A 14,020-nucleotide genomic window follows, 5' to 3' on the forward strand; every position below is an offset into this window, starting at 1 on the left:
AGGCTATTCCATGCATCCACTACTCTCTCAGTAAAGTAATACTTCCTGATATTACTTTTAAACCTTTGCCCCTCTAATTTAACACTATGTCCTCTTGTAGCAGTTTTTCTTCTTGTAAATCTTCTCTCCTCTTTTCCCTTGTTGATTCCCTTTATGTATTTAGCAGTTTCTCTCATATCCCCTCTGTCTCGTCTTTCTTCCAAGCTCTACATGTTAAGGTCCTTTAATATTTCCTGGTAAGTTTTATCCTGCAATCCATGTACCAGTTTAGTAGCTCTTCTCTGAACTCTCTCCAAAGTATCAGTATCCTTCTGGAGATATGGTCTCCAGTACTGCGCACAATACTCCAAGTGAGGTCTCACTAGTGCTCTGTAGAGCGGCATGAGCGCCCCCCTCTGTGTACTGGTAATGCCTCTCCCTATACACCCAAGCATTCTGCTAGCATCTCCTGCTGCTCTATGACATGGTCTGCCTACCTTTAAGTCTTCTGAAATAATGACCCCTAAATCCCTTTCCTCAGATACTGAGGTTAGGACTGTATCACTGATTTTATATTCTGCTCTTGGGTTTTTACGTCCCAGGTGCATTATCTTGCACTTATCAATATTAAATTTTAGTTGCCATATTTTTGACCATTCCTCTAGTTTTCCTAAGTCCTTTTCCATTCGGTGTATCCCTCCAGGAACATCAACCCTGTTACAAATCTTTGTGTCATCAGCAAAAAGACACACCTTACCATTGAGGCCTTCTGCAATTTCGCTGATAAAGATATTAAACAATATGGGTCCCAGAACAGATCCCTGAGGTACCCCACTGGTAACAAGACCATGGTCTGAATATACTCCATTGACTACAACCCTCTGTTGTCTGTCCCTCAGCCACTGCCTAATCCATTCAACATATTGGTGGCAGAGGGTGTCCTACTTCAAACCACTGGGACACAGTGATGAATAGTGTTGAGCGCGAATATTCGAATCACAAATTTTAATCGCCACTTCGAGAATTTGCGAATATTTAGAATATAGTGTCATATATTCGTATTCGCGAATAGTGTTGAATATTCTAATCGCAAATTTATCGCGACTATATTATATTGCCTATTTTCGCAATCAAGTAAACAATGACTGGAGATCACGAATTCTCGAATTTGCAAATTCATGGTGAATATTCGGCCACAAATTTGCGAAATATTGTGAATTCGAATATTGCCTATGCCGCTCATCCCTAGTGATGAAGAGCTGATAGTCCTCCATAATCACCTTCAGTGGATCCAACGTCCCCTTTAAATCCCACCTTTTTTCTTAATAAAGCTGCAGGACTGAAGAAGTCCTCCCAGACATAGGGGTCCCCTCAGTGTGGAGTGATGGGGCATAAATCTATTCTTATGTATAGTAGAGAGCGGTGGCCATCTTTACTGGTGAAGGCAGAAGTAACAAATATTGGCAGTATGTCACCGGCCGCTAATGGGGGTTACTAGAATAAAGGGATTCTTACTATTGTGGGAGTCTACACCTATAGGTGGCAGTAAGTCCTTCAGGTTCCAGTAGTCAGGGAACGGTTCCCCTCGCTGTAAGTCACACATTCTGTGAATATTGGGTGATGTCTTGTCTAGTTCCTCAGGACACTGATGTCTTCCTTTTCTTTGCAGAGTCTGATCTCCTGAACAACACAGGTAACGTCTGCAGATATTGCTGGTGTATGCAGGGATGGCATCTGGCTGTGCAGCGCCCGCGATTGGTACGCCAATTGGTAGCAGCATCCCAATCCCAGCGTCTAGCGGTATCCCTTGCCCCTTAGGAGGTTTCTACGAAATATATTCCTCTTATAGAGCAAGTAATCGTGACGCCAGTTGCAGTTAAGCAACGAGGAACCTTTGTAGTTGGTAGTGTTGGTACCCAGAGTAGGATTGCCAGAGTGGTGTAGAGTTGCCTGCAGTGTCTCTGTAGATGTTATCAGCACGTGTCACAGTGCTCCTACATGGATATCCTTGGATCCCAGACGTGGTCAGATGAAGCAGTGCAAAAGGGGGTGATAACTTGGATGGTGTAGAACAAAGTTAAGTCCAGACTTGATAAAGTCTGGAAACTTTATGCATCAATGTTTATTACAAGTAAAGCAACTGTTCAGACTTCATCTTGGTCATCAGCAGGTATTGGCTTAACTTTGTAAGGCAAGCACTTCTGCAACAATCTTAGCTCTGCTATGCTGTAGCTTCCTCAGCTGTGCTACGCTGGCTGGAGTAAATAGGAACTTTTCCTCTTCTGCTGGAACTTAGCTTTTTGTAGTCTGTTTCTTACTGTAGTCAATCCTAGGAACTTCTTCCTGGCTTTGAGTACCTCAAGCTTTGGCTTTAGCTTGGATGAAGGAAATGGCAGCCTAGGAGGGGAGATTCAACCAAAATGCACTTTAGAGGCAGGGCCTAGCAGAGCAGACAGTGTTCTGCTAGCCAGCATACAACCTTTCCCCAGGAGGGGGTAGGCTAGACTAGACTCACTAACACTAAACTCCTCCTCTCTAAAGCCCTTACCTGTGCCGGGAGCCGGTTTGAAATCAATTGTGGTCACCGGGCGTAGTTAGTTCCGAGAACAGCACGATGAAGGCCCCCGGCGGCTGTTGAGGTTGTTGACTCGCAGGGTTTGAGGAATCACAGTACTAGTATCTAGCTTTTAAGAAGCTGTTGTTTCACTGCGGTCAGGGAGTCGCAGTTCCTCGTATCTAACTCGTAAGCAGCCGCTGTTTTACTGTTCTGTCTTCCTTATGTGTGAAGGTACATAGCTTGACAGACAGCTAAACCTTATCCCGGCAATGAATTGACAATGGAGTAACGTCCAACTTTATCTTTATTGCAAGGATGTAAATCAGTGTGGTAAAACAGTGATGCTACTGTGAGCTTAGATGTAGAGGATGTCTCAAGAGGCTTACAAGTCATGTGCTATCCTCAGGCAGTGATGACTGTGAATGAAGAAAATGGCTGGTACGTGCAGGGATGAGGATGTCACTAAGATAAGGAAGCTGAAGTAGACCAAACTTGTAGTGTGAAATAGCTGCAATTGTATGTAAAACGGCCACTAGATGGTGCTGTTACACAATCAACAGAGAATGATACAGAAAACATATTAACTATGTATGAAAGTTATGCATAAATTAACAATAAACTTGCTGAAGGCAGGACAAAGTGCATAGCAAAACATATTGTGGCACCTGTAAAAGAATGCATACAATAGGCACAGTATACTTGAACGTTGTTGAAACGTAAAAGTTAGTGCATATAAATAAGGCACATTTTTATTAATGCAGTTAAGTAGTGCAATAAACGATGCAACTGAATAGTGCAATAAAGTTGCTTTAGAGTCTCTTTTCTTCTTTTCTTCAGTGTTTGAGGTAAAGTGCACTAAACTGTAACTTTAAGTGCAACAACAATCCTTTGTAATCCACGGGAATAGTAATGTCACTTGTAATCCAAAGGAGGTAGAAAAAGTAATTTGTAATCCACCTGAGGTATTAGATAATTCAGCAGTAAAGGATAGACTCTTGGTCTTTCATAGCAAGAAGCTCCAGATTTGGTGATTATTCCGGAGTGCATGGAACAGTATCAGTGGACTCCTTCTTTTTCCCGCGCACATCAGGGCGGTGCTCCCGTTTGGCAGGCTCGTGGTGCTTTAACTATATATAGAGGCTCGGGGGCAACAGGAATAACTATGGCGGCACTGATGACCTGTAGATTTTGCAGAGGCACTAGTGGTGCAGGGTTATCACCCTTGCCGAACTGAGTCTTCCAGGGGTGTAGGAGTACAAATGACCAGCACCAGGACTTAATTCGGTGGCTGGGGGAGCCTCTGTGGAGGATTTAATACAGGAGACGGTTCTGCGGTCTCCCAACCTCCAAGGTATCCACACTGGATTAAATCTTCAGCAGGGTACACATTAGGAGGTGTAAAGAACCGTACTCACTTGACCAGTTTACAGAGAAAGGGACACCACAAAGTTCATTAGTGTTCTTTATATAGGCTTGTCCAAATACGTACAAGCGATAAAATCCGAATCACAGCCGGGTCCAACAAACATAGCACACACTGACAGTGTTACCTCACACTGTCTACCTTCTTCCCCAGACTGAGACACACCTAAGTCAAGCAGCAGGATAAAATAGAATCCCTGGACATGAGCATGCCCCAAGTCCCAGACTGGAGCATAAGGAACAGGCACCCACCCAGCACATTGCCTGTTCCCAGTAAAATCCCGAACCGGATTAGCTGGAACCAGCTATACTATCTATCATGGTGTCCACCAACTACCTTAGTGGACACCTACACTAGGGGCCTTTACTCCACCAAGGCCGGGCACCTTGGTGACACGTTCCCGGTGCAAACAAAACCTCTTTTAGAATTCTTCGTGACAAATATCTCTCGCCGTCTTCTAGCCACCCTGGACCTACGACAAGGCTTCCAGGTTCCAGTGGGTGAACCTCTCTTCTTTCAGAGAGCGATGCAGGAATAAACTCTTAAAAGAGCTCAGGGATTATAGCCGGGGAGTATACAGCGTATAGCATTCCCCAGTGTAGATACAGACTCCCCCCCCCCCACATGAGACGAGGCTCTATGTTGAGGGTAAAACGGGAACTCTTTAATGGGGCTACATGTCAGCCTTATGCAGGTCTTCCAGCTACTGAGGAAGGGGCAATCTTAAGCCCCGAAACGCGTCTAGCTCTAACAGGACCCCGAATTTTAAGGAGTGAGGACCAACAGATAGTGCCGGAACCTCGCACCATACTGCTCAACACCACGATAAGGTTCAAGTAGAAGGAATCCGTGACAGCCTACAGCAGAGACCGGGCTGCACATGCCAAACTTTTACCTACGTGGGATTTCAACAACCTGACCGCTCAAAAAAGCCTGGAGGTAATTAAAAACACGACCCAGCAGAGCGACAGTGTGCAGCGAAGTGGTGAGGAGAACCTTTCCGGTAAGACTATCTTTTTCATCAAATATTTGCTGACAAGAGATTTAACAAGACTCAAATGCTATTAGCCCAGTGGGACGCTACTGGTTGAATATAGAGCGGGACGCCGCTATACCTGTTTTGTTGTGGGACTATCACGTCACGGTGCCTCTAACTGTTACTTTGGAGCTTCAGAACTTTGCCAGTGAGTTGGGGAACAACTCGCAATTGTAGTTTTCCCAGTGAACATTCAGCATCTGCGATATATATGCGTTTTAATTGTGCGATTTTTTTATTGTGTGAATAATCTATGATGTACCTTTTTATTGTCGTTTTATTGCTAGAATATGCCATGTGTAATTTATAATATCCATCTAGAGTCAGAGTGCCAGTTATAGTGAGCAAGTGCTGTTTTATACATAGCTTTCCTACAGGAGGGCCATATTCTCTTTTATTGTCGTTTTTATTGCCTTATATATTAATAAATATCTGTGTGATCCCTGTATCCTGAGAGTGCCCAGTTCATTTATCACAAGCGTATAGCATTCCCCAGTGTAGATGCAGACTCCCCCCCACATGAGACGAGGCTCTATGTTGAGGGTAAAACGGGAACTCTTTAATGGGGCTACATGTCAGCCTTTTATGCAGGTCTTCCAGCAAGGGACATTCCCCCTTTGGACCTTGTGAAAGACTGAGACAGTTTTTTTATATTAGTCAATCACATGCATTTACAGTATGGTAACACTCCCAGCAATTTTACACAACCCCCCTCTGCCTGTGATACAATTACCAAACACAATGGGCTATGCCTATGGCAGCTGCAGCACTATGAAGTGCCTTTTGCGCTGTGGCATTAGAAGAATTCTGATATCTCTGACTATTAGTCTAACCAGACTGTCTATTACTCTGTAATTCCTCTAGTGCCGTTCTATGGAAACAGTAGGTTTAAAGAGCACACCAAATGCTGGAAATAACTTCTTTATTAACTTCAACTTTTCTTCATATATAACACTGCCGCCTCCGCAGCAGATAGTCCATGTACAAAACACATGTTGAATAGGTATTACAAAATGGTGGTATGCATAAGATGGTGGTTCAACTGCTGAATCTTGTCATTCAACATAAAATGGTGGATATATTTCTCTCTTCAGTATCTGTACTCTCACTTTAAGTTATTTAAGCACTTCATGATCTCTCTGAGAGGTATATCTGAGGTCTAACTAATAGTTCTACTTGCTCAACTTGGTTTGCAGTTTGCAGTATGCAATTGCTTATGATCTGGTATGAGCAGTTCGCAGTTTGTATGATTGTAATTTGCAATTTGCATGAAATTTGGAATGGTGGAACTGTAAGTAAACATACATATAACTAGTTCAGTATACAGTTCTAATCACTACATTAACAATAGGAACATTATATTACTGTTCTAAATACCTATATTGGCCTCTTGCTTCCATAAAACACAGCTCTTAGTGGAGTGACTGTCTGTTCAGCTCCTCTCCTCTGGTGTATAATGATTCTAGCTATGGGAATTTCCCAGACAGGCTGTGTGTGAGGCTGGCTGTGATTGGTCAAGACTCCTGCTGTGTGTGTGGCTGGCTGTGATTGGTCAAGACTCCTGCCCAGCAACAACAGTTTAACTCTATGCTTTCTGTTGTGTCTGCTGTGTCATTGAGCTTTCCTTACATTATATAATGAATCTTAAAGGCATATTATCTTTTCTGCTTCTGTGAACACAATATATAACAGTTATATGACATCCAAACATGAAGTCACAGTAAATAACTCTGCTTTTGTCTTTAACACATAAACATAGGAACTGTATTAAGGTTATTGGCAGGTCTTGCTGTATAAACATATAAGCTATATTAACAACCTAGGACAGGTCTTAGCTGGCCAGCTACACTGCCTGTGATACAATTAACAAACACAATGGGCTCTGCCTGTGATACAATTAACAAACACAATGGGTGAACTTAATCACTCACAGGCAAAAAACACAAATTTTTCCCCAAAACACAGAAAACACCCCAAAGCTCCACATATTCCCATAAATTATACATCCCTGGATAGCTCTGATCTTGGCGAATAACATATCCATAAATCACCCAGATCCGAGCAGGGATTCCTGAATTCCATGGAAGTCACATTTGACCGACCGCAAGCATGGCTTTCCTGCCCAAAGCAGTTCCACAGATTTAGGCTGTGCGGCCAGTCTACCTTCTTCTTCAAAGTTTTAATATATGGGCCATAATCCTGAGGCAAAAGGCTGGCAAACAGGCCCCTCCAAAACCCAGTGGCAAGGTTATTTCCGCCACAGGGGGTATATAGGACTGAGAAAGGGGGGAGATATGGGACTGAGAGGGATATAAGACTGAGAGTGGGGGAGATATTGGACTGAGAGTGGGGGAGAGGTACAGGACTGAGAGAGGGGCAGATTGTATGTGGCCAATAAATAGTTTTGTGTGTGTGGGGCCCTATGCTGAGCGCCGACGCATCTTTAATACTATGGACATTTACATTTTGCCTCTTTTGACTTTGTCCTTTGCAGAACATTTCACAGAGGACAGTCCTCACAATAACATGACAGGTGAGTGTTTACAGGATTGTACTGGATCAGCTCCTCAGGGGCGGAGCCTCGTTATGCTCTTTTCTACTACTATTCATCATATGATCTTAATTTTGGCATTTTGTGCCACAGTCTTATTTCTGGTGTTATTACTGACCGGCACTAGCTCTATGCTAACCCTACACGTTTCTAGTCTGGACTAGGGGACCATATTGTTGGCAGAGGGTGTCCTACTTCAAACCACTGGGACACAGTGATGAATAGTGTTAAGCGCGAATATTCTAATTGCAAATTTTAATCGCGAATATTGCCACTTCGAGAATTTGCAAATCTTTTGAATAGAGTGTCATATATTCGTATTCGCAAATAGTGTTGAATATTCTAATCGCAAATTTATCGCGACTATATTATATTGCCGATTTTCGCAATCAAGTAACAATGACTGGAGATCACGAATTCTCGAATTTGCGAATTCATGGTGAATATTCGGCCACAAATTCGCGAAATATCGTGAATTCTAATATTGCCTATGCCGCTAATCACTAGTGATGAAGAGCTTCAGTGGATCCAACGTCCCCTTTAAATCCCACCGTCTTTCTTAATAAAGCTGCAGGACTGAATAAGTCCTCCTAGACATAGGGGCCCCCCAGCGTGGAGTGAGGGGGCGTAAATCTATTCCTATGTATAGTAGAGAGTGGCGGCCATCGTTACTGGTGAAGGCAGAAGTAACAAATATTGGCAGTATGTCACCGGCCGATTGATGGGGGTTACTAGAATAAAGGGATTCTTACTATTGTAGGAGTCTACACCTATAGGTGGCAGTAAGTCCTTCAGGTTCCAGTAGTCAGGGAACGGTTCCCCTCGCTGTAAGTAACACATTCTGTGAATATTGGGTGATGTCTTGTCTAGTTCCTCAGGACACTGATGTCTTCCTTTTCTTTGCAGAGTCTGATCTCCTGAACAACACAGGTAACGTCTGCAGATATTGCTGGTGTATGCAGGGATGGCATCTGGCTGTGCAGCGCCCGCGATTGGTACGCCAATTGGTAGCAGCATCCCAATCCCAGCGTCTGGCGGTATCCCTTGCCCCTTAGGAGGTTTCTACGAAATACATTCCTCTTATAGAGCAAGTAATCGTGACGCCAGTTGCAGTTAAGCAACGAGGAACCTTTGTAGTTGGTAGTGTTGGTACCCAGAGTAGGATTGCCAGAGTGGTGTAGAGTTGCCTGCAGTGTCTCTGTAGATGTTATCAGCACGTGTCACAGTGCTCCTACATGGATATCCTTGGATCCCAGACGTGGTCGGACGAAGCAGTGCAAAAGGGGGCGATAACTTGGATGGTGTAGAACAAAGTTAAGTCCAGACTTGATAAAGTCTGGAAACTGTATGGATCAATGTTTATTACAAGTAAAGCAACTGTTCAGACTTCATCTTGGTCATCAGCAGGTATTGGCTTAACTTTGGCAGGCAAGCAGTTCTGCAACAATCTTAGCTCTGCTATGCTGTAGCTTCCTCAGCTCTGCTATGCTGGCTGGAGTAAATAGGAACTTTTCCTCTTCTGCTGGAAGTTAGCTTTTTGTAGTCTGTCTCTTACTGTACTCAATCCTAGGAACTTCTTCCTGGCTTTGAGTACCTCAAGCTTTGGCATTAGCTTGGATGAAGGCAATGGAAGCCCAGGAGGGGAGATGCAACCAAAATGCACTTTAGAGGCAGGGCCTAGCAGAGCAGACAGTGTTCTGCTAGCCAGCATACAACCTTTCCCCAGGAGAGGGTAGGCTGGACTAGACTCACTAACACTAAACTCCTCCTCTCTCTGAGAGAGGGTTAAAGACTGGAAGGAAAAGTTCCAGATTTTGCTAATGCTCTGCCTAGAGTTTGCTTCCATCTGCTGGCGGACCAGGCACATTACATGAAATATACCAGTTACATAGGAAAGAATATGTATGTTATTCGGGGATGGCATAAAATACATTTTGATGATGTAAGTTAGCATATAGAAGATGGTAGCAAGGTGCAAAAGAGTGGTAATGGCACTCCGGGACATAACATTCCCCCTTACTTAAGAGTCAAGCCGCCCTCAGCTTGTGCTTAGGTCAAAATATATATATATGCTATGAGGATACCATAATAAATACGAAGTGCTGCATGAAAATTACTAACATATCAGACGGCTACCAAAAGGTATCTCTGCCCTTGTGAGTAGGGTGTCCACTAACAGTTTCCCTCTCAGGTATAACCAAAGAACCAAGAGTTGTGCACTAAGTACTCATCACTGACTAACTTTGGGTATTGGGCCACAAATACCAAAGAAACTGCAGAGGTGTCTTTATTCTGTACTCCCACCACTATGCAATGAAGAAAATGCCCACAAATAGAAGGGTGGCTTTATCCTGTATTCCCTTTCAACAACAAGGCCTAATTATGCTTTACGCTTTGTCACCTTAATGAATGAAACCGCTAGCGAAGACATTTTTCGGTGCACCAGGCCTTAGGACATGGAGGATTAGTCATACTTAAAACTCTCCAATAAACTTAGGAGGAGCCTTTTCCCCTACCACTTCAAACGTACATCATAGCATTGGGTTACCCTTGACGGTGTTAGATCTGCTTGGAACATAACCACTTGGTCTAGAACCATTAGTTTTACATGTACTCGGCTGAGCACATAACCACTTGGTTTAGAACCATTAGTTTTAATTGTACTCAGAGGCAGTCAATAATGAGCAAGGAACAGTTAGGCCTGCTTGGCGTGTACCAGCCACACTCAGAGGCAGTCCAAGTAAACAGCAAAGAAGTAAGGTGCTGACCATTTGGCTAACATTCTTAAAATGCATAGTTTTTGACAATAAGTGTGTTCTGTCCTCCTTATGTGTGAAGGTACATAGCTTGACAGACAGTTAAACCTTATCCCGGCAATGGAGTAACATCCAACTTTATCTTTATTGCAAGGATGTAAATCAGTGTGGTAAAACAGTGATGCTACTGTGAGCTTAGATGTAGAGGATGTCTCAAGAGGCCTCCAAGCCATGTGCTATCCTCAGGCAGTAATGACTGTGAATGAAGAAAATGGCTGCTACGGATGGAGTAGAGTTAACACTCTTGTTTTCTGAGATTTCTAAATTGTGTTATCTAATCTAAGCAAACACATTCAATTGCTTTTCAATGGCTTTTGTCTCATGATAACACGATGAGTTAAGAAATTTGAGTAAAGAGCTGGAGTGCTAACCCTGCTACATCTGTATGTGCAGGGATGATAATGTCACTAAGATAAGGAAGCTGAAGTAGACCAAACTTGTAGTATGAAAAGCTGCAATTGTATGTAAAACAGCCACTAGATGGTGCTGTTACACAATCAACAGAGAATGATACAGAAAACATATTAACTACGTATGAAAGTTTCTGGAACCCTTTGTTGTGGATTTTGGGGAAATCCTCAATTCTTTTGAAGAGTGCGTTCTCTATTACTTCTGGTGAGCCGTAACAGTCATCAAGTCTCTCCCATATCATGTTTAACCCAGTGTTCGGGTAGTTAATATTAATGGCTCTAATCCGCTCTAATTTCCTAGCCACTTAACAAGAAGATCAATTTCCTTACATGCAGACAGATCTAGGTCTCTGAATGTATTTCTGAATGATGATTGCCATTACCTATAGCTTTCAGGTCTGTCATCAAACTCCGAGAGCCCCTTGGTTATTAACCCCTTGGTTATTAACTCACGTTGGGCAAGGAACTTTAGGAACTCTGACATACCTGGTTCTTTGGTGGATTGTTGCTGTAGTAGTCACCATATACTTGTTCTTTCTTAAAGGACTTCACTATACTGGGATCATTTGTAGGTCTGAATGCAGGTTGCGTTGGTGGTTGATGTCCTATGAAACTGTTGTCTCGTTCAAAGCGGGGTTTTTGGATAACTTTGGTCACTTGTTGTGTGACAGGCGCCTGTTTGGGTTCTTCAGCAGGGGTTGACACTGCTTTTGAACTTGAATTTAGGCTGTCACCTGACTCTGCATGCTGCATGACGTAATCTGAAGTTATCATTATGATCAGGTTCAGGCCCAACTATGCTGCTGGGTCTATCACTTGCGGAGTTTGCTGCTTCTAATGCCTCTGCCTCTGCTATAGCAGCTGCAGGGTTCAGTACTATGCGGTCCAGCCTGTTAGAGGTTGTTGACTCGCAGGGTTTGAGGAATCACAGTACTAGTATCTAGCTTGTAAGAAGCCGTTGTTTCACTGCGGTCAGGGAGTCGCAGTTCCTCGTATCTAACTCGTAAGCAGCCGCTGTTTTACTGTTCTGTCCTCCTTATGTGTGAAGGTACATAGCTTGACAGACAGCTAAACCTTATCCCGGCAATGAATTGACAATGGAGTAACGTCCAACTGTATCTTTATTGCAAGGATGTAAATCAGTGTGGTAAAACAGTGATGCTACTGTGAGCTTAGATGTAGAGGATGTCTCAAGAGGCCTTCAAGCCATGTGCTATCCTCAGGCAGTAATGACTGTGATTAAGAAAATGGCTGCTACGGATGGAGTAGAGTTAACACTCCTGTTTTCTGAGATTTCTGAGTTGTGTTATCTAATCTAAGCAAACACATTCAATTGCTTTTTAATGGCTTTTGTCTCAAGATAACGCGATGAGTTAAGAAATTTGAGTAAAGAGCTGGAGTGCTAACCCTGCTACATCTGTATGTGCAGGGATGATGATGTCACTAAGATAAGGAAGCTGAAGTAGACCAAACTTGTAGTATGAATAGCTGCAATTGTATGTAAAACAGCCACTTGATGGTGCTGTTACACAATCAACAGAGAATTATACAGAAAACATATTAACTATGTATGAAAGTTATGCATAAATTAACAATAAACTTGCTGAACGCATGACACTCCCCGCCTGGTATCTGTAGGATACCACATTAAGTCACTTCTGGAGAGAGCTGCAAAATCAGTTCAGAGGAAGAGTTTAGGCTCATGTTGCCTTCATATTTCTGACCTTCCCATCTTCACTTGGGAACACCTTGGTTATCAGTCCCAAAGGCTAGTGATTTCTTTTCGACTGAGGGTATTTAACAAGGACAACATTACCAACTTCCATGTTGGGTTTGCTGGTTTGCCATTTGTTCCGGACATGTAGTGTAGAGAGGTATTGTTTCCTCCATTTATTCCAGAAGGCATCTGCTAAAGGGTCAAGTCTCCAGAGGGAACTTTCTTTAGGAACACCCTTTTGATTTCAGATGAGTCCAAGTTCTTGAGCATAAACTTTGTGTTGGATACAACGGATGATAACATCTCTTGCCTGTGTGAGCTCCTGCACTGTAAGAGCCTTGTGACAATAATGCCAACCTTTGCAGTGCTCTGATCCTGTAGGTGTGGCTCTGAAAGATTTGGCTATGGGGATCAAGCCAGCTATAGCTCTGTTCAGTGATCTCCACGTAGAAAACTTGGTGAATCATTTGGATCCAAGCTCTTTGTTAGAAACTTTTGTGGTAAGTACAGAAACATGAGGACGAATCTCTGCATCAACGTTTGGTTCCAATAGTTTAAATTTGTCTTTCTGAAGAGTGCCAAGGACAGGTTTGTAGTGGAATGGTGGTCCTGTGAGCCATGTGCTATCCTTAATGTGGGCTGCAGGAACGGCTCTTGTAGCATGGTCTGCAGGGTTGAGGTCAGTTGGTACATAGTGCCACTGGGTAGGCTGTGTAGACCTCCTGATTCTTTGAACTTTGTTATGAACATAGACATAGAATCTCCTAGTCTCATTGTAAATGTAGCCCAACACTACTTTGCTGTCCGTATAAAATACTGTACTATCAAGATTTACATCTATTTAAGACACAAGATCTTCTAGCTCTACTGCTAGAACAGCAGCACAAAGTTCCAATCTTGGTATGGTAAGTTCGGGACTTGGTGCCAGCTTTGCTTTGCCCATTGTAAAGCCAATTTGGACCTGGCCTTTAATGTTTATAGTTTTAAGGTAAACGACTGCAGCGATTGCTTTTACTGATGCATCACAAAACACACACAGCTGCTTGGACTGAACCTCAGCAGGAGAGAAGTGGGCATATGGCCTATGTATACGCACGTTAGAGAATGCTTTTAGAGAGTCTCTCAATGTTACCCAAAGTGACTGTAACGGATCACCTGGCACCCCGACCGGGTACCTCCGTTGAATGAATGCTCCTAGTGCTTTCCGAGGACTCCAAGCACTCCACTTGACACCGTACGCACTGCAGACCCCCCGAACCGCCGAAGCTTGGTTGAGGTCTCACCGTCTCCTACCCACCCTGGACCTACGACAAGGCTCCAGGCTCCAGTGGGTGGACCTCTCCTAAAACCAGAGAGCAGGAACAGCCCTTAAAAGAGCTAGTAGTTATAGCCAGGGGAGTATACACGTATAGCAATCCCCACACACATGAGACGAGGCTCTCTGTTGAAGGTGAAACAGGAACTGACTGTACTTCACGTACAGCCTCTTTTATTCACAAACCAAAAACATAGTACTGCCCACAGGGGTTTG

At 43.5% G+C, this 14,020-nt stretch overlaps 1 protein-coding gene across 4 annotated transcripts in view; it reads left to right on the top strand.

Moving 5' to 3' along the window:
- The window catches only part of LOC120991954 (C-type lectin domain family 12 member B-like), a 72,855-nt gene that overhangs the window by 37,359 nt on the left and 21,476 nt on the right, over window positions 1-14,020 (top strand). For 2 of the 4 annotated variants that reach the window (XM_040420700.1, XM_040420703.1), the window contains 2 exons: window positions 7,490-7,528; window positions 8,453-8,476. In XM_040420700.1, coding sequence (XP_040276634.1) covers window positions 7,490-7,528; window positions 8,453-8,476 — 63 coding nt within the window. Of the gene's footprint in view, window positions 1-1,648; window positions 1,673-7,489; window positions 7,529-8,452; window positions 8,477-14,020 lie in introns of all 4 variants that reach the window. The other 2 variants (XM_040420701.1, XM_040420702.1) reach the window with 2 other exon arrangements.

The sequence above is a fragment of the Bufo bufo genome, chromosome 2, assembly GCF_905171765.1.
Source record: "Bufo bufo chromosome 2, aBufBuf1.1, whole genome shotgun sequence".
Classification (NCBI taxonomy): domain Eukaryota; kingdom Metazoa; phylum Chordata; class Amphibia; order Anura; family Bufonidae; genus Bufo; species Bufo bufo.